Here is a 16,633-nt window from a genome sequence, read left to right as displayed (position 1 = left end):
ATATGAAAATAACCATCGGCGGAAATCAAAATTATTTTGGCATTTGAAATGGAAATAATACTCTTGAATCTAGATTTTGGAGCTGATTTATAAATATATATAACGTAAACATGTCATTTGAGCCAAGCATAGATTCAGAAATTTTAGAATTGAAAGGGTAAGAGGTTTACATGGATGTGCATGTTGAAAACAAGTTATTAGTTTGAATAAAACAATGAGTGAATCACTTGATTGAACAGTTACTAGACCTACCACAAGCTTGAAGATAAAAAAAAATAAATTAAGTAAAAGTGAACAAAAGGCCAGACTGACACTCTCAAAGAAAGAAAGATTGCATGATTGTCAGTCAGAATTACAGTTTGCACATCGGTATTGAATACTGCCAAAGCTCTTGCAGGTTTCCTTGGTATCCAGACAAGATTATGTCGTTTCATTCATATTCGGTCCCTGTGTTTTCAGACTTACAACATTTCAGACTCCAAAAGTCTGAAAAGATATGGCCTCGACTTTTCGGACTCGGGTAGGCGACGCTTCAGACTCTGGAATAAGTTGAAAGGAAAGGTTGAACACAACTGTCAAATCAATTTATTATAATAAGCCAAAAACGATTATAAAAAAAAATAACATGTGGGTAAAATTTACCGCAAGTACAGCACGTGGAGCCATAGATCATGCACCTACAGCAGAATTTCCAATGTTGAATGTTTACGAAAAGAACGTTTTATTTATGATGAATTTATTAGAAATAGGCCAATTCAAAACACGAAAGAAAATATTTATTAACATGAAACACATGGTTATTAAAAGGCTCTACCAAATGATAAAGCGTTAGTTGCACTTACGGTTTTTTGATAATCATTGTTTCTCGTAAAAGTAAAAAAATTTTTTAAAAAAGAATAATATGCTGATGAATTTATTTCAAAAGTAAATATTTACACGACATGCACTGTTTTTACAATACAAGTCCCTAGAAATTTGTAATGATAATCTGCAAGCTGCATGTTGACATGCATTCCTCGACAAGCTTGTAGATGGCAATACCAATCGATAAATTAGTGCGTACAAAGCAAAGTTTTCTTTTGGAAAATATTAGAAATGCCTGTGTAAGGAATATATACATATGTAGGCCTACATGTGGAATGTTCAGAAATCTTTTGCCTGAAAAAAAAGCTGGACCACAAAAGTCTTGCAATGTTTCATATTGACAGGATGATGCTGTGTGTAAGAATTTAACTAGTACTAGGCATAGCTTCCATCCATAATATTTGCTATGCACATCAATGAATTTTCTTTCATTCTAACTCAGTGACCTTATTTTATTCTTACTTTTTTAGAGAAGTGGAAAGTGTAGTAGAAGAAATGAATGTAAATGAAGAGGTTTCAGCCAGCTCTGTCACAGACACACTCCTTGAGCCAATAATTGTGAATGACCCTGCTAATGAGCATAATATAGAAGATACTAATGATAGAAATGTAGAGGATACTAATGATAAAAATGTAGAGGATACCAATGATAAAGATGTAGAAGGTACAAACAATAAAAATGTAGAGGATACCAATGATAAAGATTTAGAAGATACAAATGATAAAAATGTAGAGGATACCAATGATAATAATCCAAAAGATAATGACGATAATGCTATGGAGAATACCGATGATAGTTATCTAGAAGCCATTGAAGCTTCTCCCACAACTGTACCCACTGTTGTTGGTCTTGGAATAAGGTACTTAATTCTGTTGTTTATGTTTACTGTGTCTTGTCATAACCAGAACATCGAAAAATGGTTATTCTGTGTCTCATATCGGCAACATTTGATCAGAATGTGGCAAACTGATCCGCAGTAAATATTTGCTTTTTATTTCTACGTCTACATGTATTATCATGACATTGGGGCGAGATAAAATGGTTATTCTGTGTCCCATATCTGCAAAAGTTGATCAGAATGTGGCAAACTGATCAGCAGTAAATGTTTGCTTTTGGCCTCTACAGCTACGTGTATTATCATGACATTAGGGCAAGTTAATTAGCTTTCAATATTAACTTTTTTTCTTCTGCATATTAAATTCTAAAACAATTTGTTAGATTTTTAAGAAAAGAAATCAAGGTGTAGGAAATATACATGTACCGGTATATTATATGGATAAAAGATATTCCCTATTTAGTGTAAAAGGGTACATAAAAACGTAAGCCTATGAAGAAGGAACTAAATCCTTCCAGACTAATTTGTGTTAGTACCTCTGATGTAAACAGTGCACATTTTATGATGTGATATTACACATAGACCTATAGCCTACTGCATGTGAATTTAAAGGTCAGTCAGTTAAAAAAAGAGGGCTTTCACATTAACGCTGTGAAACAGATTGAGAATGTGGATGAAAAGCTACATGTATTGTTATTTTTAATACTTTCTATGTATCCGTTGCTATTATTAGATATGTTTATTTTCAGAAGCGATCACACCTATAATAGTAGTGCTACATTTGAAGAAATAGATCTTGGGGATGGATGGAGGAAACGTTTGATACAGAGATTTGGTATCAAATCAAGTGGAAAATATGATGTTATCATCTTCAGGTGAGCATGTACATGTATTTTATTTTCTAGACAGCTTTAATCAAAAGGCGGTTAGGTGACTAACTGAGTGATAAAAATGATTGCTCTCAAAGCTAAAATACCCTACCTAAAAAGTGATCTAGTTGAGTGGAATAAGCATTGTTACTTTATTTTAGGACTACTGATACAACCAAGGTTGAGTAGGTTCAACTCTTAACATTTTAAGCAAAAACGAAGAGAGATGTAAACAACCCAACTCCCCACTCACTCTGTTGATGAGAAAATTTAGTCTAATCGAAAGTAGTGTACCGCATCACTAAACCAAATAAAACGTCAGATCAATGTTTTATTTTGATGTAATCCAAAAGCAGTTTTGTTCCTTTATTGCCTTATTTTGAAAATCCAATCACTGGCCTATTTAAACATACATTATGCACGAGCTAAATCTGCCTATTGCAGGTCTTTCTTTAGGCTTGACATGTTATCTAAAGTTTTAGACATTAATTAACTTATCCAGACCATTATGATTGTTTTGGCATGGCTTTTGGGTGTTAATGTCCTTCTAAATGTAACATATATATATATATATGAATATTTATTTTGCAGTCCAGAAGGAAGAAAGTTTCGAACACGTATGGAACTGGCAGCATATTGTGATGAACATGATATTGATGTAGATTTAAGCATATTTAATGTTAAAGCAGGAGAAATACCTAGTCAACAAGATGAAGAATTAGTGGAAGGAAATAGTGAAGAAATTGCGAAAATGGTTTCAGTACATCCTGGTGCTGCTACTACTAGCACAGCTACCACAAGGTATATTTAAATAGTAATATCTTTTCAGGTTGTATCAGGATCATTTCACAGATATATTTTTCTGGTGACATTTTTACTTTTAAAGCTTAGTATAGATGGATTTGTTAAAACTAGCTCTGTGTGGTTTAGCAAATTTAGATTTAAATGGATGACTGTACTGTTGGAGGGTGCATAGTGGGCCCTGACAGTGTCAGAGGAAAGATAGTTAAAGGCTCAATACCACTCTTGTTGTAACTGAATAATATGTCCCAATCTTTATTCTGGTCAACAAATTGTACTATTTTACAATATTCCAATTAATTGGTGATACAAATTTCATCTTAACACACCTAATTTAAAAAATTGGAAAAATTCAACTAAATGATTTGAAAAGCCTAATGTAAACCTTTTCAAATGTGGCTTGGATTTAAAAATATTTTCGAACCCTCTGGACAAGTAAAATAGGATGTAATGGATGATTTACACAACAGGTAGGACACTTAAACATCTAGTACTTAGAATAAGGCTATTATTTATTTTCTGGAGCTGTCAAGCCAGCAAGAGTGTTATTGTCCCTTTAAAGTGATTCTCATTTTTATACCCCCACATGGAAATGTGGTCGTATATTGTTGTCACCTCTGTCGGGCCGTCCATTGTCCATAATTTCTTGTGAAAACAAGAGTTATCTTCCGAACTGTAACGGCTAAAGTTATCATCTAATCTGTATGAAATTTACATGCGTTATCTAGATTTGTAAAATGAAGATGCCTATTGATTTTCAGCAATTTCTGTTTATTACTTCTAGAGTTATAGCCCTTGTTTCACTTTGTTGAACCTTGTGAACGCTCTGCATGAAATTGATATTATTGTCTTGGCCACTGCCTGGACAATTTAGCTGCTGCGAGCGTATGTTTCATTGTCTGGCAATCTATCTTTGATATTTAAAAGGTAAAGTGCAATGATGGTTTATTTCAGTCAAATCCGCAAACCAAGAAGAAAATCTCTTGAACATAAAAAGAAAGCAAACAAACCGCCAGTTATAAAAGTTATCCCAGCAGGACCTGGGTACGTAATGTTTTATATTTAATCTAGTTATACCTATGAAAAGATTGTGGTTCTCTATATTTAGAATAAACGTATTTGTAAATAATTTATTAATTCTTATGTAGAGGTGATCATACATATGGTACAGCCGGGGCCACAGAGGATGAAACATTATTACCTCCAGGATGGAAAAAAAAGGTTGTTCAAAGATTGGGAGGAAAATCTATTGGAAAATTTGATGTCTACGTCTACAGGTAATATAGATTGCTAAACCAATCCAATGCCATGACAATAAAATTACCTATGATCATGTGCAAAAATATTCTGGGTCTCATATACTTTACTTTTAAGAAGGGGTATTTGACTCTTTTTTTATTTCAACAAATGAAAAATATAGGAAATTATTTGAACACCTCCACCCCTCCCAGAAGAGCAAAGAGAACACATATCATGTGATGTTTTGTCCCACCCAATGATGTCTATTATAGTAAGTGCAGGGGGGCTGCATCACACATAATTTACACAAAAACAAATATACGGACAAGACATATTACGCAGAACTCGCAAACAAACGTACAATTCAAATAAAGTGAATGGATCCGGGGGCTAGCCGTAAGCATCCACTGCGCAGTACAGTCCCGGGCCTGTAGTGACACAGACTTAACTCAAATTTGAAAACAATCAGGAATAAAACCCAGAGAAACCATTGTGTAATGTCAGCATGAGTCATGATCTGCTATATGTTAAAAGAAATATGAATGCAAGCATTTTGTAGTAAAATTTAACTATACAAGTAACCACATAGGTGAAATGTATTAAAAAAAAAAAACAGGTAGTCTAAAACTAAATGTTCTAAGTCAATTAAGAAACATTTTAGTATTCAATAGAATAGAGGCATATTAAACACAGTAGGGTAAATGTTCCACCCATCACAAAAACAGAGCAAAATACAAACAATACTGAATACAAAGAAGTAAATGAGAAAATGTAGACTGTCTCGAAAGACAGCCGTCTGCTGGCTGAATGACGTAGGTTGTCAATGATGTCAGAATTTTAGAAAGTGACAAAAACACCACAATAAAAAGGGCGATAATCCAGTTAAAATGATGTCAAAAGGTTAATAAACTATCAGTTTTGCAACTAATCGGAATTATTAAGTTATGCACAAAATATAATACGTAATATACCACACAAGAATTGAAGAAATTGTACTATGTAAGTATTTATAAAGGCATAAAATAAGGACGATAATCAAGATAGGATAAGGTAACTACAGAAAATTTAAAATAAATTTTTTTTAAATTGAATCATTATCCAGAAGTAGTCGGTTATATACTTATAAGAAATGTCAAACTTGGTATGTTGAAGAAATGGAAGTTTCGAAATTTCTTTTAAAATGCGTAATTGTGTACCGCCTTTGGCAGTGCACTTAAAATAAAGAGATTTTAGTCGGGAAAGAAATAGTTCTTTATCGTTACATATTGTTAAAAATAATAATGCCTGTGAATAGAAAACACTATACCGCGTGGTATCTGGTATGTTACTATAAACTGACGGATATTTTACTACTTCAAAACCAAATTTGTCCGTTTTAACACAAGGTACAATTTTATGGATACACAATTACTGAGTTTGATACTAAGCAACGTTTCGACAAGGATACTCTCGTCTTTATCATGCAAATGATACAAATATGTGAATTGTGGGCAAATATACCGACATTAGATTTATTGTTAATTATGTTAATGTTCAGGTCAAGAACAGATGCATTTATTATACCGGAATTTTCTTTATTTAATATTAATTCTGGGGGATATATTTCACTTTTATTTTTGTTGAAATTTCTGTTGTCATTGATGGGTGTTATGTCATCAATGTGTCGGAAGGTATAGTTTAGACTTTTAGCTACTTTGTAATCTGCTTTTCGTTTATGATCCTGAAAGCAGAATTCATATCTACATAAATGTGCATTTGCCATAAATTGGGCGGGGTCAGTTCCCATTGGTAAACCAATAGTTTGCTGTATTATCTCCCCAACCTCAAATATGGCATTGTCAATGAGAAAATGTATGATAGTTTAAAATTTTTCTTTATCAAAAACTACAGTGGCGGCATTGCAACGCTTTATAATCCATTTAGCATCTTCTGCGTAAATGGCCATCAAGTTTCTGCCTTTCCCGAAAGCTCCATTAAAAGCTTTATCTACAAACCAATCCAAATTATCTTTAAGGCCTGAGTGTTGTAGCATAGTATACAAAGTAGAAAAGTCAAACGTTTCTATTGTTTTTGCATTAACTATATATTGTATAATTATGCAAATCTATTCTCTATTGTTAATGATGTTTACTCTTTCTTTCAGCCCTGAAGGTAAAAAATTCCGATCAAAGACAGAGATTGGAGTGTTTTTAGAGGAGAATCATATTTCTAATATATCATTAGATGATTTTGACTTTGGTAAGATAAAGAATAAAGAAATGTTATCATTGGGACTGACAAATTTTAGATCAGTGAAACCCATTGTTAAGAAAATGACACCCAAACATAAAGACAAATCTAAGAGAAAAGATGGTGTTTTAAGTCAACCAAAGAAATCACCTCCCAAAAAAGTAATGACCCCAGTGAATCAGAAGCTAGTAGTCAAAATGATGTTTTCAACACCAATAAAAACAAGTCCACAGATAGGTCGCGGTCGACCACCTAAAAAGTCGACAAAAGTTGTCACCAAAAAAAGAAAACAACAAGAGAGTCCAATATACGTAAAATCAAAGAAGAGAAAGAAATCTGTTGAAACTGTGGAAAGTACAGATGTAAAAATATTGAAGGAGGATAAGGTGGATTTAGATGTTACTGATGGAATACAGAGTGGTATTGATGAGCCTGATGACGTTGTGCATGAATATGTTGATACTGCAATCAGTAACAATTTGGATTATTCTGATATTGATATGGACGAACACACGGATGCATTGAATAATTCTGGAAATGCAACTGTGTCTAGTATTGAAGATCCAATATCTGATTCTGAAGTTTACAACAGTGCTATATCGCGATTAGAGAGTGATCAAGCTGATATTAATGATGAAATAAATGATAGTGATACAGACGCTAATAATTCTGTTTTGACAGCATCATCAGTTATTGACCTGTCAGTTACAGAGGAAATTGAAACGAATGGTTCTATTAACCAATTAGAACCTGTCATTATACCAGCTGGTGTCAAACGATCAAGATCAAAATCGTTTAAAGGTCAAGATTATGAACTTACTAAAAGACAACGCAGAAGTTCACAGGGTGACAGGTCATCAAATGAAGAAAGGTCTAAGAAAGAAAACAAGAAAAAAAAGACCCCCAAAAGGGAGAAGAAAGAACAGTCAAGTATTGATCAATCAAATAAAGATCTGTTCACTAAAGAAAAAGTAAGTAAAGATAAATTGAAAAAAGAAACACCCAAGAAAGAAACGCCTAAAAAAGATCTCTCAAAGATTAGTCAGTCTGATATAGAACATCTGAGTAAAGAAAAAATAAGTAAAGGGGAGTTTAAAGAAGAGGTACCAAAAATAGAGACAAAAAAGATAGAACCATCAAAGAATATTCAAGATAATAAAGATCAGTTGTCGAAAGAAAAAAACAAAGTAAGAGTAAAAAAGGAAACACACACAAAAAACAACCCAAGGAAGGAAAAGCCACAAAAAGATAATGTGAAAAAGGGAACGCCACAGAAAGATAATGTGAAAAAGGAAACATCACAAAAAGATAATGTTAAAAAGAAAACGCCACAAAAAGTTAAAGTGAGAAAAGAATCCCCACAAAAAGATAAAGTGAGAAAGGAATCCCCACAAAAAGATAAAGTGAGAAAGGAATCCCCACAAAAAGATAAAGTGAAAAAGGAAACCCCCAAAAAAGAACAATCAATTAAGAATAAAATTACTAAGAATAAGCCAGTTGTTAATAAAACAGTTAAAAAAACTCAATCCAAAGAAAAAGAAAACATTCATACCAGTGAAGATAGTGTAAATAACAATAACAATGACTTTAATTCTGAGGAAAAAGTGACAAATTCAAATTCTTGTGAAAGTGTGAACACAAGTAAATATTTCAAAACAGACGGTTCATCTCCTCGCATGCCTCCACCTAATTTTCATCGCGATGTGAAGTGGACTCCACCCAAATCTCCCCATAATCTAATACAAGAAAGCTTATTTCACGATTCATGGAAACTTTTGGTGGCCACCATATTCTTAAACCGAACAACTGGTGAGTATTGAATTAAGAAATTTTTGTACCATGGGGTTAATCTTTATTAGTTCCTTTCAAACACTTCTCTGGACAGACAAAGTCAACTGACTGTTCCTGTCCTGTCTATCCTTAATAAGATGCTATATGAAAATATTGCTTTATCACACCTGTTTGGGACCCCGTCCCTTTCTTTTTATCACAATAATTTGTTCACCAAAAGGGGTTCTTCAAAAGTATTTTGAAGTAGAATTTGACGATTCAAGATCATAAATTGAATTAGTCCTTCATTTAATGTGTGAGGTTGGGGTAGAGCCTTGTTACTGTTAGCAGTATTTTTGTATTGCAGTTTAATAAGGACAGACAAGGACTGTAAGAGGACTTGTTCGTCCAGAGACCGTTCTGATAGGAACTGAATCTTTGATTGCCATAGATTGGTTATTTTCTTATAGTACATGTATAAGTGCTTGTGGTGGTACATGTATTCTCTGATTACTAAAAAAACGAATTTTTGATTTGAAATGGGTTGACTATACACTTACCTGATATAAGGTATGTTTATACGCCCACATTGAAATGTGGTTGTATATTGTTGTCGCCCCTGTCCGCCGTCCGCATTGTGGACGCTCTAGAGGCTAAAGTTAATATCTGATTGACTTTTAATTTATATACAGTGTTTAAGGCCATGAGATGAAGAAGCCTATTGATTTTCAGCGATTTCCGATAATTACTGCCTGAGTTACGGCCCATGATCACTTCAAAAAATCTTGTGGACGCTCTAGAGGCCAAAGTTAATATTTGATTGACTTTTAATTTATATACAGTGTTTAAGGCCATAAGATGAAGAAGCCTATTGATTTTCAGCGATTTCCGATAATTACTGCCTGAGTTACGGCCCATGATCTTGTGGACGATCTAGAGACTAAAGTCAATATCTGATTGACTTCAAATTTATACACAGTGTTTAAGGTCATGAGGTGAATAAGCCTATTGATTTTCAAAGACTTCCGATAATTACTGCCAAAGTTATGGCCCTTGATCTAGAGACTAAAGTTAATATCTGATTGACTTCAAATTTATACACAGTGTTTAAGGTCATGAGGTGAATAAGCCTATTGATTTTCAAAGACTTCTGATAATTACTGCCAAAGTTATGGCCCTTGATCACTTTGAAAAATCTTGTGACGCTCTAAAGGCTAAAGTTATCATCTGATTGACTTCAGATTGATACACAGAGTTTAAGATCTTGATACAAACAAGGAAATTTTTATGACTTGAACAGCTAAATCCATGATATTAAAAGGGACGATATCGATATTGGCATTTTTTTCAACGATATAGTTAAATATCGCGATATTTAATAATAATGTCACTTTGCTATTAAATAAATTAAATATAAATGCATTAAAGCTGACTACAGTGTGAGTAAGACTTGTGGGTAAGAATTACTTTATTCATACACTTTAAACTTTGCTTTTTTTATAATATAGATTTATTAAAATGAACAAAACAACATCCTTTTTGGATAAAAATTAAATACAACCGCTGATGTTTAAAAAACGTCTGCTTGTGACCTTGTGTAAGAAAATTCTCAAATATCACCTGCGGTCTTCAAGTCTTGTATTGTAAGTTCAAACAGTTTAACAAATACTAAATGATCTGGACTATCTTCCATTCAAGCATTCGATTGGCTGCGGTATTTGTGGCCTAACAGTGACAGTAATCTATTTATAGATTGTTTTATTCTTGCTTTCAGAAATTAAGTTTTGTAGAGTTTTCTAAAAATATTCGTTTTTTAAAAATATGACAACCTATTTATAGCCTGGTTATTAGCCACGGTAGAGGAAAATTTCAGGCGTTTAGTAGGCCTAAGCTTTACATGTAGTAACAACTGACAATTTATTGTGGACTAAAAACAAAGTAAAAGTAACGCGTACACGATGTAGTGAAAAACGGCTGCGGACACTGCGCAAGTGTTTTCAACATTTAGCGATTCTCAAAACATTAGTTTTATTATAGTTTATTGCCGTCGGCTAATTTCCACTGCTGTATAGTGTATTTATTATCTATTTTTATGATATTTTTTTTTCGATATTTGAAGTTTTTGGCGATATTCGATAAACCACTATATCAACAATTTTTGGACACATGATATCGTAGTTGGGTCTGAAAATACCATATCGTGATAAATGACTATATCGAGAATATCGTACAGCCCTAACTAAACGTTAGCATGGAGCAGAACTTTATAAAAACCAAACAAATTCTAATGGTTTTCTGATAATTACTTCATGAGTTGTTACTCTTAATCAGATTATATTGTATTATAAATGTTTCATTACCGAAAAAAAAAAAAAATATGCGACAACACTTGTTGACTGCCCGGACGATTTAGCTGCTTTGGACGTATTTTTCGTTGCCTGGCAACCTATCTTTTTGATTCCACATTGTTTGACTATACACGTATAAGTTATATCAACTATGTTTTTGATTTGTTAAGAATTTTGTAGGATTTTGAGACTAATTTGTGAAGCCAACGCTGACATATAGACAATTTAAATTCGTTTGAACTTTTTCCTTTACCCTTGTCAGTGAGATCAGATTTATTTTCTTGGAGATAGTAGTAATTCGCCTTTAAATAAGCATGTTGATGTATATTTAGGTAAAGCAGCAATACCATTATTATGGAAGTTTTTTAATCGCTGGCCAACAGCAGCTACAGCTAGAGATGCTGATCCTGAAAAAATAGCTAAATTAATGCATCCCCTTGGTTTACAAGATAAAAGAGCTGAAACTATTATTAAATTTTCTGGTGAGTCATTTTAGTATAACCTAAATTTGTAATATATTTCTGACCAGTAGTCAGTACTGTTACTAATGTTTATTATGATTTAATTAAATTACATTCCTGTTATTCTTTAAGACAGAACCGCTGGTTGATTTAATAAATTGATCATTTATATTTGTGTACATGGAAATATAGTTGTATTGTCGTCACCCTTGTTTGTCGATCTGTCATACAAGATTGCTTGTAGTTGCAATAGAGGCTTAAGTTATGACCAACGTTTCAAGGATTTCCGATTATTACTGCCAGGGTAATGGCTCAAAATTACACCTTGTGATATTAGAGACAGGGTCCTATTGATTTGCAACATCTTTCAAAATTATTGCCCTTCATATTTTTTAATTATTTTTTTGACCTTATAGAGACAAGTTAGACAACAATTATGAAACAGTTGATTTGAAATTTAGGCATTGTGGTTTTAATGTACATTTATTGATTTTCAATAATTTCTAGGGACTGAAAGCAAAAAAAGTTATATTGCGATTACCAGCAAGTTTACATATTTGGTTTATTATAGTGCTAGTAAGAAGCCTATCAAATTTTGATAATTTTTTTGACCTTATTATTTTTTTGACCTTATAGAGACAAGTTAGACAACAATTATGAAACAGTTGATTTGAAATTTAGGCATTGTGGTTTTAATGTACATTTATTGATTTTCAATAATTTCTAGGGACTGAAAGCAAAAAAAGTTATATTGCGATTACCAGCAAGTTTACATATTTGGTTTATTATAGTGCTAGTAAGAAGCCTATCAAATTTTGATAATTTCTAATAATTATTTCATGAGTTGTTGCCCCTGATTAGTTTGTCAGTACTCATGTTACCTATAAAAAAATAACCTTTATGAACTGCCCAAAAGACCTAAATATAGCTACTGTGGGGCCTATGGGTACTTTTCCTTCTTTCTTTACTTACACAGACTCTACTGTATGTGTAGGTTGAATTTTTTGTTGTAAAAATTGTATTGTATTATATTTTAGATGAATATCTTAGTAAAGATTGGCTTTATCCACAAGAACTACATGGTATTGGTAAATATGGTAATGACTCCTATAGGATATTCTGTGTCAATGAATGGAAACAGGTCAGTTTTAGATTATAAATATCACTGGAATTATTATCAATATAGCCATGCTTGTTGTTATTTTTATTAAAGCTGTACCTTATTATTAAAATACTAATTGAAATTCGAACTATGGTCCTAGTTATGATTCTTGAGTGTCTTGATATATCTTTGAAAAATTGACTGTATCATCTCATTTGATGAATTAATATAGATAACAAGTTTTTGTTGTATCTTTGTATCTAAATGTGTAAGACATTGTAAACAGATTGTAAATATGTTGTAACATGAATGTCCTGATATGTCTTCTAGAAAAATAATTATATTTATCTAAAATATATCAAACATTGGAGTAGGATTGTATCATCCCCATTGCTTTCCATAGCTCTCTGAAAAGATATTTGGGCATTAGTAAAACCAAAAGATATTGTATTCTACACCTTAATGTGATAGGTAGTTCTTGTCCAGTTTCAAATTATTTGTTCCTGGGACCATTAAAAAATAGCTTCATTTACCCATAGACATCATACAGACCCAATTTAAGTCCTATTATAATGATTTACAATTTGGGGGACAGGACTAACATGTTTGTTGAATATTTTACAGGTGAAGCCAAATGATCATAAGTTAAACGAATATCATGAATGGTTGTGGAAAAATCATGAAGAATTAGGACTCAGCTGATAATGTGCATGTTCTGTTGAATTCATACCAAACATTATATTGTAGATAAATGTTATAATAGAATGTTATTTTGTTAGTCATTAAATCATTTTCATGCAACTATTCTTTAATTCTAAAGTGTCTGTACAGATCAGATATTGCTGTAAGTGTAATTGAAGTTTATTCAGTAAAACTAGTTATTTAATTTCATATGATTTGGCAACTTTTAAGTCCCTTTCCAGTTTGTTGGAGATCTCTATTATCATAATGTTGTCAGAGAAAAATTAGTAATTGTTGTTCAAGATGCATTATGTAAGAATTAGATAAAGAGCTGGCTGTTCTTGCTATAATTGTTAAAAGATAGTTAATGAAAAATGAATATATTAAGAATTTCAGTCAAAGTAGATTATTCTGTGCGAAGTTATGAGTAGCGTAGATTGGTTATTATCTTTAAATTCTTAGTTGGCCGCAGTTGTTGTAATTTATTTAAAATCTGAGCCACCTGATAGCCCATAGTGTTGATTATGGGCTTGTCATGTTAACACCAAAAAATAAGACCTGCAATAGGCAGATTTAACTCTTACATAATGCATCTTCAATAGATACATGTTATAGGCTTGTTTCCTTATATCCTGTTCCGTCAGCATTGTTTTTCTAATTTTGAAAACAAATTAATGTGTGATATTTTCAGTGTTCTAGGTTGTAAATTTTAGTTTATTTTTTAAGGTACTATTAGAGCTGTTTCACTCTGATCCAAATGTACTTAAAATAACAAATCAAGCTACTTAGATTATCCGATTTTTAAATCTAGGTGACAATACTTTAATTCACTATATAGGGACCTGCTGTGACTCAGTGGATAAGAGTAGGCTGTGGCAGCGCTTTCCAGGTGAAGTTTGCCCTCATGACGTATGCCCTTCTTCATTAGCCAATCCGATGTCCATTTTATTTTGTTTTATTACTGATGACACCTGACATATTTCCATTTATGTTCATGTTCAGCTCACATGATCTAACTTACCAATCAACTTATTGCAGGAGGCTGTGGGATATGGATACCAAAGTGGACTAAAATAGCAACCTCCATGTAAACAAATCAAACATGGCACACCTGATAAAATCTTTATTTGTACTTATTTAATCAAGCAAACATTAAAGTTTGGTAATTAATTTAAAAAATGTTTTTCCAATGTCTCTCTGTTTGCCAATTTAATTACCTTGCATGTGGTATATGCAGACTATAGCTTATATATGCATTTGTTTGATAGGTTATGGCATTAATTTCATGAGGAAATCTAGTCAATCTTACAGTGTTTGCAATAATTTTATGATGCAACATTTTCATGTTTGTTCTCTTGGAGGCCTCCTGTTTTAGTCTTTGATTTCACATTTTCAAAATTAAAGATACATTATGGAAGATTAGATAAAGAGCTGGCAGTTCTTACTATAAAAAAAACTAGATAATGTAAAGTGAATAAGATACATTATGGAAGATTAGATAAAGAGCTGGCAGTTCTTACTATAATAGTTAAAAACTAGATAATGTAAAGTGAATATGCTGAAAATTCCAGTCAAATTGCTTCACTCTAAGCCGAGAAAACCTTATTTTAAAATCACTGTAGCCTCAATTGTCATTGTTACCTGTCACGATAATTAACAAAGTTTCAATTATCCTTTTTTCTGGTTAATCATCAACGGGCATTAAACAGCAGATTAGATTCAAATCCAATGAAGATCGGACACGTAAAATGGCTTTGAGAGTTGATTATGGTATTTTCATGTTAATAAATATCTAATTAATTATAACATTTCAGGCCTAAAGAAAGATCTGCTATAAGCAGATTTAGCTCTTCCATAATATATGTTTAAAGGGGGGAAAAATTGCAAAATTAAATGCAAATTGTTCAAACAATTGTTAAAATGTTCACACATCCATAAAAAATAAGTAATATTGTAGGATAAGATTAATTAAAAGCAGGTTATTTTGTTTGGCACATTCTTTGAAAGAAAACCTATTTGTTTAAACAATTGCACACAGTTCAGTAAACTTATTTGAATATTTCAACTACAACAAGAAGTGTGAGATGTTATTATTTTAATGCTAGGTCCCCACTGCGTTACGATAGGATTGTCCCTATTGAGTCCACCATCTGGCACGTGCAGATACGTATATGATAATGAGAGCATTTCCCTAATGGACTGCACATAAATAATAACCGTCAACAATATTTAAAATTGATATGGGTAATGCTTTGATTTGATTTGTGAAATGGGTATCTGTCTACATTTAAAATTTCTGGTCAACAGTCAAAGCCAGCAAATGTTGATTTTATTTTACACTGTTGACAGTTTAAGCCAAAAATGTAATTAAAATTAGTAAATAATACAACTTTGGTTTAATGTTTTAAAATGAAAATTTAATTGTATAAATTTTGACCCATTACTACTCCTAATAACCTTCAAATCTACCCAATTCAACACTTTACATCTTGACTTAAATTAAAGAGGTTTATCTCATTAAATATGGAAAAGGTATAAATGTTTTTATACAGTGTTTATGTTCATTTGACTGAAAAATGCTTTTGATTTTCAATGATTTCTGATAATTACTTAATTATTGTTGTTTATTTTGAAAGAAAAAAACGTGTGGATGCACAAGATGCTAATGTTATATTCATGAGAATCAGAACCCTTTAAGGATGAAGATTAGCATTTTCCACCATTGAATATAGAGATTATTCCCTGTCAATTTATAGTAGTTTTTTTTTTTTTTTTTTTTTTTTCCATCTTTGGAATGGATTTTTGGTCCAGAATCAAAAAAAAAAGTGTTGGAATTTTCTGTCAATGAAATTTATACATATGTCTATTGATTTCCAATAATTGAACAGCTAAATTTTTCATCAGATTACCTATTTATGTTTTGTATTAGCCAATCAAATTTTAATTATTTTCTGATGATTTCTTAATGGGTTGTTTGTTACTCTTGACAAGGCATTCTCAATATATTTGTAATTAACTTTTAAAAGCAGTGGAGTTAAAATAACATATATTGTCACCTCACCCCACGTTTGGAAATTTAATTGGCCCTGATGTAATATGTTATAGAAAGATATTTCATATAGAAAAAAATAAATCCAGATGGGATGATGGAACACTCAAGAGTTTGTGTAAAGTTTTTTTACTGTCATGGTAGATAACATCTCATATATTATTACTCAAAAGTGTTCTTCATGTATATTTTATAGTTTGGAAATTTTATTTTTGCCTTGATATAATCTGTTATAAAAATATATTTCATATAGAACAAATATATTATGATTATTGTGAATACAAGATTTAGCTGGAAGCTCCATGGTAAAAAATAAGATTGTCTTTAAAAAGAGTATGGGTTAACGTGCAGTTTAGATAATAAAATTTATCACCCAATAAAACA

At 31.9% G+C, this 16,633-nt stretch overlaps 1 protein-coding gene across 2 annotated transcripts; it reads left to right on the top strand.

Moving 5' to 3' along the window:
- Positions 1 to 32: 32 nt before the first annotated feature.
- On the top strand, positions 33 to 16,354 carry LOC126828330 (uncharacterized). Of its 2 annotated transcripts, none has more exons than XM_050558022.2 (10): positions 33 to 157; positions 1,335 to 1,724; positions 2,453 to 2,575; positions 3,161 to 3,370; positions 4,325 to 4,414; positions 4,519 to 4,647; positions 6,753 to 8,647; positions 11,289 to 11,438; positions 12,455 to 12,558; positions 13,144 to 16,354. In XM_050558022.2, the coding sequence occupies exons 1-10, from the start codon at positions 111 to 113 to the stop codon at positions 13,219 to 13,221; spliced, it is 3,216 nt and encodes a 1,071-aa protein (XP_050413979.1). In that variant the 5' UTR covers positions 33 to 110; the 3' UTR covers positions 13,222 to 16,354. The 2 variants fall into 2 exon arrangements, with proteins under 2 accessions (XP_050413979.1, XP_050413978.1); XM_050558021.2 differs by having other exon boundaries at positions 2,450 to 2,575.
- The last annotated feature ends 279 nt before the right edge of the window (positions 16,355 to 16,633 follow it).

The sequence above is a fragment of the Patella vulgata genome, chromosome 7, assembly GCF_932274485.2.
Source record: "Patella vulgata chromosome 7, xgPatVulg1.2, whole genome shotgun sequence".
NCBI classification, from domain to species: Eukaryota; Metazoa; Mollusca; class Gastropoda; family Patellidae; genus Patella; species Patella vulgata.
This window is presented reverse-complemented; position numbering and strand designations above follow the sequence as displayed.

Excerpts from the sequence above, each read along its gene's own strand:
- LOC126828330 (XM_050558021.2), top strand. The coding sequence starts at position 111 with ATGTCATTTGAGCCAAGCATAGATTCAGAAATTTTAGAATTGAAAGG. Across the intron at positions 4,415-4,518 it reads GTTATCCCAGCAGGACCTGG|AGGTGATCATACATATGGTA; the intron begins GTACGTAATGTT and ends ATTCTTATGTAG. Across the intron at positions 12,559-13,143 it reads GTGTCAATGAATGGAAACAG|GTGAAGCCAAATGATCATAA; the intron begins GTCAGTTTTAGA and ends AATATTTTACAG.